Consider the following 20,091-nt stretch of genomic DNA (forward strand, 5'->3'; position numbering starts at 1 on the left):
ACCTATATCCTAGAAATGGCTGTGTTCCTAGCTAAGCTGTTTCAGTATTGCTGATATCTATGTGGCAATGTGGAAAAAGCAGCTCAAATCCAACCTGGCCAATTGCTACCTATCAATCAACACTTAAATCAATACCAAAGTGATGGATGGGTTTGACAACAGTGCTTTCAAGTGTCCCTTGCTGAGGATGTGCAGGTTTCTCATTGGTGCTCAGTTTGGATTTCAAAAGGGTCACTCAGCTCCTCACCTCATATCAGCTTTCGTCCCGACATGGCGAACTGAGGTGATCTGATCTCCAGAAGTAAGGCAAGAGAGTGTCTGACCTTGACATCCAGCAGCATTTGACTAAACATGACATAAAGGAACTATAGCAAAACTAGGTTCAATGGGAATCAGCCGAAAAAATTGCTGCTGATCAGAGACATTCCTACTACAAAGATGGGTATAGTTCTTTGAGGTCAGTCAGCTCAGCCACAAAACATCAAAGCAGCTTTGTCCTTGGTATCCCTATATCACACTGTTGCAATTCAAGAAGGCAACGCCTCCCCAGGTTTTCCAGGGCATTTAGGGGTGAGCAATATATCCCAGTCCAGCCAGCATCCGAAGAACTAGCAGTGATTTCTAAAAAGAAAATTACACTCAAAACCTCAGACTATAATTGGACCTGTGTACAGCATGAGCTGAAAATGTGTTGCTGGAAAAGCGCAGCAGGTCAGGCAGCATCCAGGGAACAGGAGAATCGACTTTTCGGGCATCACGTCGATTCTCCTGTTCCCTGGATGCTGCCTGACCTGCTGCGCTTTTCCAGCAACACATTTTCAGCTCTGATCTCCAGCATCTGCAGACCTCACTTTCTCCTGTGTACAGCATACTGTACCTCCCTCACTGTACAGGTAAAAGTCACTACATTTCAATTACAATTGCTGGAAATAAAGGCACACTAACTTGTTTAGGGCATTGGGAAGACAAATTAATTGTCAGTACTAACCTTCAAAATAGGAAAATCTGCAATGAACATACCTGACATATTCTCTTTGAAGAAGCATTTTAAAATCTAACTTGGGAAAGAAAAAAAACAAATCCAATTTCGACTCTGTGTCCATACCTGCCATCTTTACCTGGTCTTGCCCATATGTGACTCACATCCACAGCTACTGCCCTCAGAGCAGTTAGAGATGAACAAATACCTACACAGCCCACATCCCATCAAAAAAAAAGTTTATACCCAGCTCGCAATATCCAGTATCCCACATTTCTTATAGTAGCTGATGACTCTTGTTTTTATATCCATTAATGGGATGACAACATCACTGGCTAGGCAGCATTTATTGCCCATCCTTAATTACCCAGAGGGCAGTTAAGAGTCAACCACTTTGCTGTGGGTCTGAAGTCACATGTAGTACAGACCAGGTAAGGATGGCAGTTTCCTTCCCTAACAAACATTAGTGAATCAGATGGGCTTTTCTGACAATTGATTTTGGTTTCATGGTCATTGTGAGACTTTTAATTCCAATTTTTTACCGAATTCAGATTCCACCATCTGCTATGGCAGGATTTGAACCTGGGTCCCCAGAACATTGCTTGGGTGTCTGGAATACCACTATGCCATCACCTCCCTAAAGGATAGCAAACCAAATAACCACACCATTATAGCTCTTAACACATGGACAGATTTCTAAGAAATCCATATCTCAGCAGGTTTTCAAGAATACAGTGATGGATTTTTGTTGTATGTTACACTGGAGAATACTAATGTTCTATTCAATTGAAACAACAATACTTTACCAGACTTCATTACCTTAAGAGGGGAAGAGGATCAAGAGGCAAGATTGATGAGACTAGGTCACTTCTCCATCTCCTTTTAGAACTGAACTCTGACAGCAATTTAACGAACCTTTTAAGATCCATGTGGAGGAAAACTATCTTAACAAGGCATAGGAGCAAAATACTGCAGTTGCTGGAAACTGAATCAGGAAACATCAGCTTGCTCTCTCTACATGAATGTTGTCCGGCCAAAGCCACTGACTCCCAAAGCTATCTTCACTACAGCTTGTCACACCCCATGTCCTGCAAGGTCTCCATCCCATTCTCCCAGTTCCTTCACCTACTTCACATCTGTTCAGATGAAACCACCTTCCAAAACAATGCTGCTGACATGGCTTCCTTCTTCCATGACTGTGGTTTCCCACCCACTGTAGTTGACAGGACCACAACCGAATCTGACCTATCACCTGTGTTTCTGCACTTGCGCCTTCCCATCATTTATAACAGCGTGATCAGGTTCCCTTTATCCTTACTTTTCATCCCTCCAGCCTCCGCACTGAAAGGATCGTTCTCTGCCATTTCAGACAACTCCAGTAGAACGCCACCAACAAAACATCTTCCCCTCACTCCCCATCTGCATTTCGCAGGGATCATTCTCTCCGGGACATCCTAGTCCATTTTACAACCAACATCTCTCCACGGCATCTTCCCATGTAACTGCAGAAGATGCAACACCTATCCCTTCACCTCCTCCCTGCTCACCATCCAAGGGCCTAAACAGTCTTTCCAGGTGAAGGAGCATTTCACCTGGACCTCCTCCAATCTTGTGTATTGTATTCGCTGCATCCATTGTGGCCTACTCTAAACTAGAGAAACCAAATGCAGACTGGATGGCCGTTTTGCAGAACACCTCTGGTCTGTGCGCAAGCACCACTCCGATCTTCCTGCAGCCGGTCATTTTAACACAGCTTCCTGCTCACATGTCTATCTTCAGGATGTTGCAGTGTTCCAGTGAATCATAGCGCAAACTGGAGGAACATCTCATCTTCAAACTAGGCACTTTACAACCTTCTAGACTTAATATTGAGTTCAATACCTTTAAATTGTAAACCAACTTCTATTTCTTCCCTTTCTTCCATCCTGTTATCATGTCCTCCCCTCCCAGCATTCCACTTTGTCCTTTCAATTCTGGCAGGTAACACACCATTGTTCTGCCATTCTCACATTCTGATCACTTAATCTGAACTATCAACATCTTTTCTCCATCAACACCCTACACCCATTATCCCACCCCCAACCCCCACTGCAAACAATAGCATAAATTCTGTCCCTTCACCTTTTACTTCAGCTCTGATGAACAGTCATCTAGACTCGAAACGTTAGCTTGCTCTCTCTCCATGGATGTTGTCTGACCCGCTGTGATCACCAGCATTTGTTGCTTTCAATATCTTAACAAGGTATTTGCAATACAAACATTTAATACAGATAAATATAATGCAGTAGCAGAACTTTTAAATGAAACTGCAAACTTCTCAGATGTTTCATCAATTTGCAGGCCACAGTTTGCATAAATCAAAAAGAAGAATATATTAAGCATAGACCTGGCGGATAATTTCATCTTGTGCATCGTGTTTCCCTCAGTTCATCATTCAATCTCCAAAGTTACTGGTGCTTCTGCTCTAAGGTTGCTGTCTGGTGAAATGGATTCTGCAGCATATCTACATGGGGGCTAGTAAGGAGGGACTTGAAAGATGGAAGTGGACTAATCATCTTATCATGATGTCTTTCTGAAGCAGTGGAGACAGTTGTATATATAGGCGGGATCATAGCATTATGATTATCAGGAGCAGTGCAGACCACATGTGGCATGCTAGACACTGCACCAGGGATTGTTATGGCATTTCCAAAAGAGGATATTGTAGAATCAGTTGATCCACGCAACCGAGTATCAGTCCTGTCCACGAAGTTACCGCTTCCCTTGACCGTGCAATCACTCTCCATCTCTCGAGGTAGAAAGTCTTTGAGAAGCTTCGGAGAGGCATGCTCCTTGTCGATCTGCACTCGGATTTCCTCTTTGTGAACTGTTCGAATGTGTTTCTTGAGGTTACTTGGATGACGGCAACGCTTTCCACAGACCTAGTGCATAACCAGAACACAAGATTACTGCAGGGGTGTGAAGGAAAATTACCTAAATGATAGGAAAGAGTGGGAAGGTGGGAAAGCAGCAACTGAACAAATTACTGCAGGAATATTGTGGGGACTATTCGATTGCAGCATGTGAACCCAAATTGTTACAGGTGATGCAGGAATATTACCGCTGAATGCCAGTGAACAAATTACATTCATGTGACATCTTTTACATTAGAAACACACAAAGTGCTTCACAAGAGCATTATAAAACAATATATTACACTAAACCATATAAGAAAATCATTTCAAAGATGAAAAGTTTGAAAAAGAAAGCAAGTAGCTTTAAGCAGTACATTAAAAGAGGAAAACAGAACAGAGAGGCTGAGGTGTGAAGGAAGGGCATTCCGGGACTTAGGGATATGCAGCTAAATACATGGCACCGACGGGAAGCAGTTAGCATTGGGGAGTGCATAACAATCTATATTTACAGGAGTACAACTGTCTCAGAGGGTTGTGGGGCTGAGAGAGATTACTGAGGTAGGGGAGACCAAAGGCAGGGAAGAACATGAAAAGAAGAATGAAAGTTTTAAAATCAAGACACTTCTTGATAAGGAGTCAAAAGTAGATCTGTGCTCAGGAGGTTATTACCAGAGATATAGGAACACTGAAAATAATGTAGATATCATAACTAATATAATTTTAAGTAAGAGCAATTGTATTTTTAAAAAATTAATCATTTTAAGATTTTAAATCATTTAATGCCTCTTGTAAGCACACTATTTCCTGTTAAACCAGGTAATCAAGTCCCAGTTATTTTGGCAAAACTGGAGGAAAAAACTCTCAACTGACTGGAGTTAGACCTAGTACAAAGTGAAGATGGTTGTGGTTGTTGCAGACCAGGATACCTCTGTATGACACCTCAGGCTGGTTCCTACAGCCAGCCATCTTCAGTTACTTCATCAAGAGCCTTCCCTTCATCATAAACGTCAGAAGTGGCAATGTTTGCTCATGATTGCACAACGTTCAGGACCATTTGCCACCCCTCCGATACTGAAGCAGCCAAAACACTAGGTTTGAGCTGATAAATGACAAGTAACACTTGTGCCACAAAGTGCATGCAATGACCACCTCCAACATGAGAGAATCCAAAGCATCCTTCCTTGACATTTAACTGTACTGCTAACCTTTTTGTCCTCCAACATCACAGAGATTTCCATTGACCAGAGATTTAAACGCTCAGCCACGGGAGGGGGTAAAAGATGAGAATGTTGCAGACAGCAACTAATAGCCCCTCAAAACCTGTCCACCATCTACAATAATGGAATATTCTCTACATCCTAGCTGAGTGTAGCTCCATCAACACTTTAAGCAGTTCTTGGACACCACCCAGGACAAAGCACATTTGAATGAAACCCCATCCATCACATTAAACATTAATACCTTCCACCTCCTGCATTCAGTGACAGCAGTATATACACTATCTCCAAGATGAACCTTTTCAGTTCCCCATGGCTCCACTGATGGGATCTTCCAATCCCACAGCCTCCACCACTAGAGGAACAGGGATAGCAGACATCAGGGAGCATCACCACTTCCCTCCATGTCACAGTCCTCCTCCTGGAGCCATATTACTATTCCTTCACCATCACAGGTCAAAATCCTCAAACTCCTTCCATAAAAGCACTGTAGATGTATCGACATCAGAGCTACTGCAATGGTTCAGGAAGGTGACTCACCTGTATTTTCTCAAGGAAAATTGGAACTGGGCAATAAACGTCGACTCAAGCCAGTGAAGTCCAGGAAGAAAGCATCCAGGGATCCCATTTGATCCATGAAAGGGAAAGAGACAAATGTCCAGTCCCTGGAATGCTTATCCCATCTAAGGCAAACTCATGCTTCATATGCCCAAATCTCCAGGAATGTTAATCACTGGAGAAAGCAAACAAATGGGGAGAATTTTTCAGGGAAACAGTACAAATTCTTCTCCAAATTATGACAAATAAGCAAACTTTAAGGAGATAGCTAAAATATGCAACTAAGTCACTCCACAGCCTCCTTTCTTCTTAAATAAACCTAGTCTTTCCAGTCTTTCCTTATAGCTGCAATCTTCAAGCCTGACAACATTCCTGCACATCACGTCTGTTCCCTATCTAAAGCAAGTATGTCCTTCCTCTCAGTGACCAGAAATGTACACAAAATACTTGCTATGGCATAACCAGCATTCTATACAATTCCAGCATATATACCTACTTTTGTATTCTATATTTTATCTTGTAAAGGAATGCATTCCAGGTGTTTTGTTTTAAAACCACCTCACTTTCCTGTACCACCACATTCAAAGATTACATTACATTACAGTGTGGAAACAGACCCTTCGGCCCAACAAGTCCACACCGACCCGCCGAAGCGCAACCCACCATACCCCTACCCCTACCCCATATAGTTACACTTACCCCACTCTACAGGCAATTTAGCATGGCCAATTCACCTGACCTGCACATCTTTGGACTGTGGGAGGAAACCGGAGCACCCGGAGGAAACCCACGCAAACACGGGGAGAACGTGCAAACTCCACACAGTCAGTCGCCTGAGGCGGGAATTGAACCCAGGTCTCTGGTGCTGTGAGGCAGCAGTGCTAACCACTGTGCCACCGTGCCGCCCAAAGACATGGGGATATGTTTTCTTACTTCCTCTACCACTCTCAAAATCCTCCCATTTGTTGTGTTTCTTTGCTTCGTTTGTTGTCTCTAAATGCATCATCTCACATTTCTCCAGATTGAATTCCATTGGTCACTTTTCTGCCCAGTCAAGCAAATCATTTATATCTTCCTGCAGTCTACAGCCACCCACTTCACTATCAACTACCTGGTTAATTTTTGAATCATCTACAAATTTAAGTGCAAACCATTAATAAATACAGAAAGAAGCAAGAGAGTCAACACTAAGGCCTGTGAAACAACACTGGAAACCTATTTCCAAAACATCTATTTTTCTGTCACTGAGGCAATTTTGAAATGTGGGATTATTGGTTAAATAATCAGATACAGTTTTGAGGAGAGATCATCTAAGTCATTAATACCAACATACCAAACCCACAACCACTTCCATCTGGAAAGTACAAGATAGCAGATATATAAGAACACCACCACCTGCAGGTTCCCCTCTAAGCCACTCACCATTCCTTCACTGGCCCTGACTCAACATCCTGGAATTCCCTTCCTAAGAGCAGTGTAGATCAACCTGCAGCAAATAACTACTGTATTTCAAAAGGCAGTTCATCACCACCTTCTTGAGGGTAACTAGGCCCACATCTGACAAATGAATAAAAATCAAAAAGGACTATCATCTCTGGCTGTTCACTCATGCCCAGAAAAATGTCCTGCAGCTAGACTATGACATTCTTATCTCCTAGCTGAGGGAAGCAACATTCCATCTTGAGGTCGCATCCATGGTCACAGAAACACTTGTCTGTTTTCCTGACTAACAAATTCCCTATCACTATTGCTCCTCTCTACTTCTTCCTCCTCACCTGTACAAGTGAGCCATCCTTGGTGCCACAAACTTGGCTCTGACTGCACTCCTCTGAGGTACTAACGTCCTCATAAAAATGGAAATCCAGTTAGTGAGCAGGACCTCAGCAGAGTCCTGTACAACTTGTCTGGTTCTCTTAGACTGTCTGGTAACCAAGCATTCCCTTTATATTTCCAAACCTCACCATAATAGGGAGTTCACTTTACCTTCCAGAATACCTGTCTCAGGGTCTTCTTCTCACCCATCCCTCTAAAGTGCTGCTAACTGCCCATGTTTGGATCCTCTGCTCAGCTGCTCCTCTAGGTGGAGCCTGTCGGGGCTCCTCTACTCAGTTGCTCCCCTCAAATATGACATACAAGGCCACAAGCATTTCCACAGCAACATTCTATCTGGTTGATTACATCACTCACATTGATCACATTGCACAAGCTGAAAACTGGAAATATTTATCTTATTTTATCTCACATTGTTTAATGATGTGCTGGGAAAACAGGTTCAAACTTGCCAATTGGACTCAAATGTAGCACATGGCATAACTCAAGGCTATTTAATAGATGACAATTATTCCCTTGCTAAGCTGACAACAATTAAATTTAGTTCATCAAAATTAGAAAGAGTCAGCATTAGAAATCAGAAATTCTAGGTCACAAAAGAAACATTGGTTGTCTATATAGATCTGATAGTCCAGAGAATAGAATATATCACTTGAAGCCATACAATGACAATTCGAGTCAGAGTTGTGCAGCATGGAAATAGACTCTTCGGTCTGACTAGTCCATGCCGACCAGATATCCCAACCCAATCTAGTCCCACCTGCCAGCACCTGGCCCTTATCCCTCCAAACCCTTCCTAATCATATACCCATCCAGATGCCTTTTAAATGTTGCAATTGTACCAGCCTCCACCACTTCCTCTGGCAGCTTATTCCATACACGCACCACCCTCTGCGTGAAATAATTGCCCCATAGGTCTGTTTTATATCTTTCCCCTCTCACTCTAAACCTATGTCCTCTAGTTCTGTCCACTACACCTCTAATTTTGGTGTCATTTGCAAACTTACTAACTATACCTCTTATGCTCACATCCAAATCATTTATGTTAATGATGAAAAGTAGTGGACCCAACGCCAATCCTTGTGGCACTCCACTGGTCACAGGCCTCCGGTCTGGACAATTCAGATTATTTCAACCAGAAGTTTATGCACATCAACTTATGTCTCAAACAAAGATGGTCAAGTCCAAATTAAAATATTATTCACAGCACCAAATTAACATTTCACAGTCACAGAACAGCAGAAAGCATTTTCTAACCAGTTATGTACTTCTGACATGTATTCACTGTTACGTTGATAAATAAATAGCCAATTTGCATGTTCCCTGAAAGCACAGTAAAACAAATAACCAATATGTTTAGTGATGCTGGCAGATGGGTAAATGTTAGTTAGATACAGAGAACTTCACCTTCCTCTTTGAAAAGCTACCATAGGATCTTTCACACCCATCTCAACAGCTAAACCGGGTCTCCGTTTAATATCATACGTGGCAGAAATGAGTCAGTACCTGAATGATTCATTCACGTTTCATCTCAGGTTATGTGCTGAAGTCTCAAGACAGAATGTTTCCACTAATCAAAAATATGTGCTGGTTGGGTTTAACCAATCAGAAACTAGTTTACTTTTATTCCAACCAACACATTCCAGATATTTGGGAAAAAAAATACATTATCTAAATGATTTGCCCCATGAAGGTCTTGCAACTTGAATAGTTCCTGACTGGCTGTTTATTTTAATTCTTACTACAATAGCAAATAAATTACTTTCACTCTTTTGTTCAGATAACTGATCTAATCGAAAACAAAGGAAGCCACACTGGGACCTTGAGATCTTGTTCGGGTAATCCGAAATTCAGATAACTGATGTTTGGATAATCAAGGTTGCTCTGTATAGGGTTTATTTTATCTTATTTTGGACATTACTTGTTACAATCATGAAAGAAAGCCCTAGTCACCAGATTATCCTACAATATAATGACAAGGGTATCCCAACAACATTGGTGTACGAGTGAACAACAAAATTGATGTCTCAGAAATTATAAAATGGAGAGAAGATGAAGGCTGGCAGGATAGCCCAAATAACAGATAAAATACAAATAGCCTAAATCAAAGTGGTATCATCGGATCTTATTAACAAAGGTCTACTCCACCATGGAAACCAGGATTTAACCTGTTCATCAATAAAGAGGCCCTCCCACATCGGTTTTTCTCGAGCAAAAATGAAGACCTGCCAACCAGTCAGTGTTGGCTGGGACAATATAAGCCTTTTATGATTTTTCTTCAGAACAGTTCAGTTTGATTAACTTTTGTTTTACTTTGTGGGCGATTTTAGCTAGACTGGGGACTCGTTGTGAGAAGTGTGACAGGAAGCTTGGGAAATTAATGGAGAATCACAGGTTTGGGATGAGGAATTAGAAAAAGGAGGAAGAGGAGGTAGTTGCCAGAGTTTTTGCACGTGACTGCAACTGGGTTTTCACCCTTATTGGCCAAGTTGTTATTCTGTTTTTCATTGTCTCCCCACGTCATTACCTGGCTGTAATGAGATACCTTCTGCATAGTTATGCTGTTAGGCCATTGTGAGAATGGCACAGTTTTGAAGGAGCACTTTGAGCTTCCCTATCAATTTTTAATGTTTGTTTTTCGACATAGATAGACGTTGGAGTGGAAGCAAGGCCATTCAGCCCATCAAGTCCACTATGCCATTTAATCATGGCTGATGGGCCTTCCAATTCCACTTACCCGCACTCTTCCCATAGCCCTTAATTCCTTGCGAGATCAAGAATTTATCAATCTCAGCCTTGAAGACACCTAACGTCCCAGTCTCCACTGCACTCCGTGGCAATGAATTCCACAGGCCCACCACTCTCTGGCTGAAGAACTTCCCAGTGTCCAACCCTTTCTAAGCCCTGCGTTATCTTGTAAGTTTCTATTAGATTTCCCCTCAACCTTCTAAACTCTAATGAATACAATCCCAGGATCTTCAGCTGATCATCATATGGTCGGCCTACCATTCCAAGGATCATCCGTGTGAATCCCCACTGGACACGCTCCAGTGCCAGTATGTCCTTCCTGAGGTGTGGGGCCCAAAGTTGGGCACGGTATTATAAATGGGGCCTAACTAGAGCTTTATAAAGTCTCAGAAGCACGTTGCTGCTTTTATATTCCACCCTCTTGAGATAAATGACAACATTACCTTTGTTTTCTTAATCACGGACTCAACCTGCAAATCAACCTTTAGAGAATCCTGGACTAGCACTCCCAGATCCCTTTGTACTTTGGCTGTATGAGTTTTCTCACCGTTTAAAAAAAAATAGTCCATGCGTGTATTCTTTTTTCCAAAGTGCAAGACCTTGCACCTGCTCACGTTGAATTTCATCAGCCATTTTCTGGACCACTCTCCTAAACTGTCTAAATCTTTCTGCAGCCTCCCCGCTTCCTCAATACTATCCGCCTGTCCACCTCACTTCGTATCATCGGCGAACTTCGCCAGAATGCCCCCAGTCCCTTCGTCCAAATCATTTATATATAAAGTGAACCGCTATGGCCCCAACACTGAACCCTGTGGGACCCCACTTGCCATTCCAAAAAAGAACCTTTTATCCCAACTCTCTACCTCTGTCAGACAGCCAATCCCCAATGCAAACCAGCAGCTCACCTCAAACACCATGGGCCCTCACCTTATTCAGCAGCCTCCCATGAGGCACCTTTTGGAAGTCTAGACTGATGAGGGCTTCAATCAGTTTCACTAAGTTAAAAGGTTACATTTTAATACGACAGGAACAACAGATGTACAAACACAATCAGGCGCTGCACTATCAGCAAGATAGCATCAGACTTGGTGAAATTTAAATTTTAACGCAGAGTAAACTGTAGCAATATAGCAATTGCAACATGTAATGACATATTATTCCGTACAAAGCTGGGAGGTATCTGCATCTCAGTAAAATTGGTTTTTACACTTCACGGTGGCAAGACCGCATACCTGAAAATTGTGGTCCTATTTGCTGAGTGTCCTCTCAATTTATTGGCTTGTGGAATAACATTGTATGATAAAAAATAGCATATCATAATGAAAATCATAAAACTTGATCTTGCTGAAGCTTCACAAAGGCACTTTTCAACAGAGGTTAATAGGTCAGCAGTTAGCAGCAGGAACCCTGATCTCATTTTCCCCAGTTCCAATTCGGGGCAATTGTCTGAACCCTTGCAGTAGCCAGTGGTACAATTTGCACCTGAACTGGAAGATTTGAACTCCACCCCAGAGACTCTACTACAAAAATCTAGGCTGACACTCTGATTCAAGACTGAGGGAGTGCTGCCTTTCAACAAGATGTTAAAATCAACTAGATAAAAACAATGAGTGTAGATGCTGGAAACCAGATTCTGGAGTAGAGCGATGCTGGAAAAGCACAGCAGTTCAGGCAGCATCCGAGGAGCAGGACTGGCCCATCTTCTCAGATGGAGGTAGAAGATCAGTGCTTTGGCCAATATTTATCCCCCAATACGTATTAATGCCAAGTAAAACAGATGATCACACTACTGTGGATTCTTTTACTGGCTGTTGTGCTTCCTATGAATAACATTGTATGCCAACCTTGTTTAATGCTGCAGCTAAAGCTCGATATACTGGCAGATGTTCATATAACTTGTGTAAATGTCACAATCTGTAATCACTATGCCTCATGATTTTATGTAGACATTAAACCTACTGCTGTTCTATTGAGAGAGTGTGGTCTTCTGTAACCAAATATAAATACTGTGGACACAAGAGGAGGAAAAGAAACTTCAGAATTAGCAGCCACATTTCAGAATACTCAGCTTCATAACTCCTCCAAAAACTCAACAGTCTGATGTAGCAAACGCTATATGAGCTAGGCAGGCCAGACTCAGATGGCCCCAGGCATATCCACAAATTTTGGGTAAGTTGGACCAAAAACAATGAGATATTTCACTTCTTGAAAAATGGGTTCAGACCGAACTTTTCAGAAAGTCCAAATCAAATGCTACAGACCATAAGCATAGGAGCAGAAATTTGGCTGTTCAGTCCATTGAGTCTGCTCTGCCATTCAATCATGGCTGGTAAGTTTCTCAACCTCATTCTCCTGCTATAAGACCATAAGACATAGCAGCAGAAATTAAACGTAGGTACACAAACTCTAGACAGGTTAGAATGAGCATAGGCCTACAGTACAAAAGCATGGCAATTCAGCTGCAATTGGCTTGGCAATTTCTCTCAGAGAGGATATACACCAATAGTTATGCAAAATAAAACTTTGCTTATTAGGCAGCTGGAGATGGGGCTCATGATGCAGTTGGATTAGTTTAATCCGATCCAGGTATGTGCTACCTGATAATGGTATATGGTACACATAATCTCAGTTTGTTAGAAAACAAAGTGAGTAAACATCACTTTAACACAATACCAACCACCTGATCATAGGGACATAAACCCTACCTGCAATTAACCATTACAATTACCATTTGTGAAAAATCATCACCTTTATACAAAGCCCTCCCGCAATTAACCCATACACAAAACCCATTTGTAAAAAACTTGCTTTCACGCAAATCCAACCTGCAATAAACCATCGCCTTTGTACAAACCCAAAGTGCCTGGGTACACCGAAATGACTGAGCTTCCAGTTGCCTGCCATTTCAACACACCGCGGTGTTCCAATGCTAACATTTCTGGCAAGGCCTGCTGTGCTGTTCCAGCAAGCCTCAGTGCAGGGTCAAAAAACAACATCATTTTCCACCTGAGTAACCTGCAGCCTCTAGGACTCAATATTGAGATCAAAGTTTAGGGAGCCTGATTCCACCCTTCCGTACTTTTAATCCAACTCACACCCAGTACTATTGCAACATGGGTTGCTTTTAGCACGATTTGGAGATGTCGGTGTTGGACTGGGGTGTACAAAGTTAAAAATCACACAACACTAGGTTATAGTCCAACAGGTTTATTTGGAAGCACTAGCTTTCGGAACGCTGCTCCTTGATCAAGTGGTTGTGGAGTATAAGACTGTAAGACACAGAATTTATAGCAAAAGTTTACAGCGTGATGTAACTGAAATTATATGTTGACAAAAGACTTGGATTGTTTAAGTCTCTCATCTGTTAGAATGACCATGTTGGTTTTAGTTCTTTTATATGTAAATTGCAAAACATTTTTAAAAGTTACATTCTCGAGTGATAAAGTATTGAAGGTGCGACTGCCCTGTGTTAGACTGTCTATGCCACAATGGTCAGACTAATTCTAATCTTAAAAGCGGATTTATAGAATCTTACATGGATTCATGCAGTTTTTGAGAAAATAAAATGTAATTCTGCAAGTACAAATTCACCCCATAAACTTATAAGTGTATGTGCGCATGTGTGCGCGCACGCACGTGTTGGGGGGAGTTATGAGTGTCTGTGATAGAGTGTATGTATGTGTGCGAGTGTGAGTGTAAAGAGGTATAAGTCTGTGAGAGGGTGTGTGTGAGAGCGTGTGTGAGCATATGAGAGAGGGTCTGCGTGAGTGTGTGTCTGTCTGTGTGTATAATGCAATGGGGTCACCTTTAGTGTGACATGAACCCAAGGTCCCGGCTGAGACCCTCCCTATGGGTACCGAACGTAGCTATCAGCCTCGGCTCGGCCACTTTTCGCTGTTGCCTGTTCCAAAGTCTGCCTCGTAGGACGGTCACCCGAAGATCCGAGGTCGAATGTCGTGGACGGCTGAATTGTTCTCCGACTGGGAGGGAATAGTCCTGTCTGTTGATTGTTGTGCGGTGCCCATTCATCCGTTGCTGTAGTCTCTGCTTGATGTCACCAATGTACCATGCCTCAGGGCATCCTTGCCTGCAGCATATGAAATAGACAACGTTGGCTGAGTCGAATGAGTACCTGTCACGTACGTGGTGGGAGGTGTCCCCACACGTAATGGTGGTATCCACGTCGACATTCTGACACGGCTTGCAGCATCTACCTTGACAAGGTTGTATGGTATTGTCCTGAAAGCCGGGCAGTTCACTACGAGCAATCTGTTTGATGTTTGGTAGTTGTCCACACACATGCACACATACAAGTTTCTGGGGTGAATTTGTACTTGCAGAATTACATCTTATTTTGCTCAAAAATGCATGAATCCATGTAGGATTCTGTAAATCCGTTTTTAAGATTAGAATCAGTCTGACCATTGTGGCACAGACAGTCTCACACAGGACACCTCGACCTTCGATGCATTATCTGGGCCGACATGACACCAATTGTTATAGTTCACTTGACTATGTAACTTGTAAAAAAAAGTTTTGCAATTTACATATGAAAGAACTGAAACCAACATGGTCATTCTAAAAGATGAGAGACTTGACAAACAATCCAGGTCCTTTTCAATATATAATTTCAGTTACATCACGCTGTAAACTTTTGTTATAAATTCTGTGTCTTACAACCTTGTACTCCACAACCACCTGAAGGAGCAGCGCTCTGAAAGCTAGTGCTTCCAAATAAACCTGTTGGACTATAACCTGGTGTTGCATGATTTTTAACTTTGCTTTTAGCACAGTCACCCATTCCTATGTAATCCTAGGCCCATGATCAATTATGAGTTCCATTCAACAAGGCCAACCCCATTTTCTCATTCTTAGCTCTTACTATCATTTACTCAGCTTCTGTTCATAAATACCAGCTTTTCCTAGCTACTAATAGTTCTGATGAAGTCATTGGACTTGAAAAAAAATTAACTCTACTTCCCCCTCCCGCCTCCCCCACAAATACTGCCAGACTTGGTGAGTTTCGCCAGCAATTTCTATTTTGGCTGCAATAAACCATTGCCTTTACATAGTTGTTGATCCTGAGCAATACTTACACGGCACTGATAAGGCAGCTCCCCTGTGTGGGTCCATGTATGCCTCTTCAGCTCTGACAAGCGATAAAATGCCTGCAGACAGAACTTGCACTGGAACTTTTTAATGCCACTGTGAACCAAAATGGAAAGAAAGGTATGGCAGCAATCCCACATTCTTGCCACGATCATTTATAAATTAAAAAAATTACACCAAAGCAACAGGAACAGGAGTATGCCATTTCACTATCTGAATGTGTTTGTCTATTCCTTTAGAACAAAACTGGTTAACATACTCCTCAAAGCTAACAAATATCCATTATTCTGTTAATATTGAAAACTAATTGATCCAGAATCCATTGCACAGTGGGAGTGATTTCTGTCATGCTTTCTCGAAATAGTGCTTCTTGATTTCACTTCTAATCAGTTTTAAGATGTGACCCCTTGTTCTTGATTTCCCCCACATAAGGAGATAGTTATTTCATTTCCAGCATTTTTTAAAAATCTGTATACTTTTATAGATGTCAATCAGATCAACCCTCAACTTTCTAAGATCAAAGGAATAACAGCCCAACTTTATGAAACCGGACCTCAAAATGCAATAATTTAAGTATTAGTTGTGGCTTAACAGTAGAAATAACATTCTTGAGTAAGACGTCTGGGGATTCAGGTCTCATGCCCAATGCTCAAATACAAAATCTCAGCTGATATTTCAGTGCAATATAGAGGGAGTTTGTCACTTTTGGAGATGCCTTTTTTTTAAATAAGACATTATACTGAGGCCCTGGCTGCCGTTCTGGGTGGATATGAATGATCCCAAAGCAAGGATCTCTTTCTCACAGACCTGGTCAATATTTGTCCCTCAACCAATATCGTTGGAATAGGTTATCTGGCCACTTATTACAGCGTTTTTGTGGAATTTTGCTGTACATATTTCCACAACAGTAACTATACTTCAAAAGCATTGTGAGACATAGGCAGTATCTTTCACAACCTTTGTAAGTTTAGTTTCCCTTTTCTTGGATGTTGCTAGTACAAATCATCAACTGCCCACCATCTAGGAACCCCAGTTCTTTTACTGTACCTGCAGAAAATCTTGTGGCTCTTGTAGTGTTTTACAGCCTGACCGCAGAATTCACACAGCTGCACCAGGGGTGGTTTTCCCTTTGATGCTTCCATATGCTTCACACGGATGTGCTGGGTTAGATCATCTGAAATATATTTTTAACTCCTGTTTAATGAAGTATCACCATTTAGATTTCAGTGCATTTCCAGTGCTGAATACACAGGGACTTCAAAAATCAAATCATATTTTTACAAGTTCTGTGCACAATATTAAACATCTCAGTCACTGAAGTCCGTTACAATATTGGTCAAAGATACTAACCGTCTTCCAGTAGCTCACTCATGTGGCCACTTTTTCCAAATGATCTCTCACATCTTACATTGGTATGCTATTAGACCAGGGAAAGCATTGTAACAGAAGGTCAGCCTGTCTATATAAACATCCCCACAGGAGATTTTATTTTTTATTAACTATTGTTGGAATAAGAGTGTCACTAACCAACCCAAAATTTACTTCCTACCCTCAGTGGTACAATTAGATATTGCTCCTAATCATCATTTGAGGCTTCGTTCAATTTAACTACATTTTTAGCAGAAATCCATACAAAAAGTGATCTATCAATTGTCATTTGTGGAGTTAAATTCCAAACTTCTGCCACGCTTTACATATTGAAATATTTCCAAACTTCACTTCTGAAAGGTCAAGATCTTTTTTTTTTTATTTAATTTGCCTTGTCTTAGACTTCCCAACCAGTGGAACTAGTTTCTTTCTGTCTGCCTCATCAGTTCCCCTTAATAATTTGGAAACTTCAATCAAAATTATATCTTAAACATCTAAATTCCAGGAAATACAACAAGAGCTTGTCTAATCTCTCATGATTTAACCTTTGGAGTCACAGCATCGCTTTGGTAAATCTATGACAAACTCCCTCCATGCCTAATACATCGTTCCCAAGGTACAGTGTCCAGAACTAGACATAGGATGAGTCCTGAAGCAGGAGCAGACTATTCAGCGGCTTGAGCCTGCACAACCATTCTAGATTATTGCTGATAATCTGCCTCAATGGCATATTCCTGAACTATTCCCTATATCTCAATGTCATTAGTATCTTGAATCTATCAACCTCTACCCTGAACATACTCAATAATTGTGCTCCTGCAGCCCTTTGGTTAAAACATTCCAAAGATTGCGTGTCATCTCAGTTCAAAATGGCTTACTCTTACCCTAATTTCCTCATTCAAACTCCCTTCTCCAAACAAGGGAATCATCCTTTCTGCATATACTCTGTCTAGCCCTTTACAAATTAGAAATTCATAAAGAATTCATATTAAATAACCTATTAAGCAAACACTAGAGAGTACAATCTTCTCAATCTCTCTTCAGAGGACAGTCCAACCATCCTAGAAATTACACTGGTGAATCTCTTTTGAATCCTCTCTATGGAAGACATCCTCAGGTAAGGGAATTAAAACTGTACATCATACATCAGATATTTTACAAATGAAGCAAGAAAGTTTTACTCCTGTACTCAAATCTTCTTGCATAAACAGGCCAACATACCATTTGGCTTTCTAATTATTTGCTTCACTGCACATTTGCTTTCAGTGATTCACGAACAAGGATACAGATCATTTTGGAGATTAACAGTTCCAAACTTTAAACATTTACAAAATACTCTGCACTCCAACCCTCCTTCCAAAATGGATAATTTCACACACACATTTCATCTGACATGTTCTTGTCCACTCAGCCAGTCCAGTTCCCATTGAAGTCTCTTTACATCATCGCCATAATGCTCATTCCCATTAAGTTTTGTGTCATTTGCAAACATGGAAATATGACATTTGGTCTCCACATCCAAATCATGATATGATTGAAAAACAGCTGGGACTCCAAGCACTGATCCTTTTTTCACTTTATCGATCTAGATGAATGAACTGAAGGCATTCTGGCGAAGTTTGGAGACCATGTAAAGACAGGTAGAAGGACAGGTAGCGTTGAGAAGGCAGGGAGGCTGCTGAAGGATTTGGACAGTTAGGAGAGTGGGCAAAGTAATGCAGATGGAGTACCACATTGGAAAGTGTGAGTTCATGCACTTTGGTAGCAAGAATAGAGGCATGGACTATTTTCTAAATAGGGAGAAAATTCAGAAGTCTGAAGAGCAAAGAGACTTGGGAGATCTAGTCCAGGATTCTCTCAAGGTAACCTTGCGGGTTGAATCAGTAGTTAGGAAGGCAAATGCAATGATGGTATTTATTTTGAGAGGACTGGAATATGAAAGCAGGAATGTATTTCTGAGGCTCGATAAGGCTCTGGTCAGACCAGGTTTGGAGTATTGTGTGCAGTTTTCGGCCTCATGTCTGAGGAAGAATATATTGGCCCTAGGGCGCATTCAGAGGAGACTCCTGAGAATGGTCCCAGAAATGAAAAGCTTAACATGTAAGGAATGTTTGAGGACTCTGGGTTTATACTCGGCAAAATTTAGAAGGATAAGGGGGGAATTGAATTGAAATATACAAAATACTGAATGGGCTCGACAGAGAAGATGTTTCCATTGGTAGGAGAGACTAGGACTCGAGGGCCTAGCCTTAGAGTAAAGGGAAGACCTTTTAGAAACAGAGATAAGGAGAAACTTCTTCAGCCACAGAAGGCTGTGGAGGCCAGGTCATTAAGTATATTTAAGATTAGATAGATGTATTCTTGAATATGAAAGGAATCAAAGGTTATGGGGAGAAAGCAGAAGAATGGGGTTGAGAAATTTATCAGCCATGATTGAATGGCAGAGCAGACTCGATGGCTGTTTGACCTAATTTCTGTTCCTCTGTCTTATGGTTTTATAGTATCCCACTAATAACACCAGACAGTGATTTGTTTATTCCTACTTTGTTTTTGTTCTATTGACTAATCTTCCATCCACGCCAGTAATTATCCCAATTTTTTGTTTATATAGCACCTGTGATCAGCATTCTTGGAAGCTTTCTCAAAATCCAAGTATGCCACATCCCATCAGTTTCCCCTTATCTACTGTTAAAAACATCCTCAAGAAACTCTAACATGTCTATCAAACATTACTGCTCCTTTATAAAACTATACTGACCCTGCAAAGTACTTCAGATGTGATCTAACAAGACCTTTATAAGCTTTAACATGACTTCTACACTCACCCATTTTGTCTGAGTCCTCTTAAAATCCATCACTTAATTGCCTTTCTACTTACATGGATGCCCAAATCTCTTTGGAGCTCCACTGTTTCTAACATGTCACCATTTAGAAAGTCAAGAGTGTGGTGCTGAATCGACGTTTCAGACATAAGCTCTTCATCAGGCTTATGCCCAAAACGTTGACTCTCCTGCTCCTCGGATGCTGCCTGACCCGCTGTGCTTTTCCAGCACCACACTCTCGACTCTGATCTCCAGCATCTGCAGTCCTCACTTTCTCCCACCATTTAGAAGGTACCTAATTCTATTCTTTTAAACTCCATTTGCTACAGTTTTGCATATTCACTTAATCTATCAATTTTGTTTTGTAAATCCATTAGATTTTAGAATCCTACTGAAGGCATGAGTTAAGACCTTAAGTCCTGAATTGCGCACACAATCTAATAAAATCTTTCTGAAATCTATGACATTTTATCAAACTCTGCTCAGTCTTTTTTACCATTGACGTTAACAAAAAGGAAATGAGGCACAGTGAATGACGAACCAACCCAATCACCCTGTAGCACAGC

General features: G+C 41.4%; 1 protein-coding gene across 1 annotated transcript; it reads right to left on the minus strand.

The window, feature by feature from the left end:
* Positions 1 to 1,553: 1,553 nt before the first annotated feature.
* LOC122564568 (zinc finger protein 878-like) lies at positions 1,554 to 16,548 on the minus strand. The gene is made up of 3 exons (XM_043719662.1): positions 16,383 to 16,548; positions 15,323 to 15,431; positions 1,554 to 3,900 (listed from the first exon to the last, which is right to left on the minus strand). The coding sequence occupies exons 1-3, from the start codon at positions 16,475 to 16,477 to the stop codon at positions 3,427 to 3,429; spliced, it is 678 nt and encodes a 225-aa protein (XP_043575597.1). The 5' UTR covers positions 16,478 to 16,548; the 3' UTR covers positions 1,554 to 3,426.
* Between the last annotated feature and the right edge of the window lie 3,543 nt (positions 16,549 to 20,091).

This window comes from Chiloscyllium plagiosum, chromosome 2 (genome assembly GCF_004010195.1).
Source record: "Chiloscyllium plagiosum isolate BGI_BamShark_2017 chromosome 2, ASM401019v2, whole genome shotgun sequence".
Taxonomy (NCBI): Eukaryota; Metazoa; Chordata; class Chondrichthyes; order Orectolobiformes; family Hemiscylliidae; genus Chiloscyllium; species Chiloscyllium plagiosum.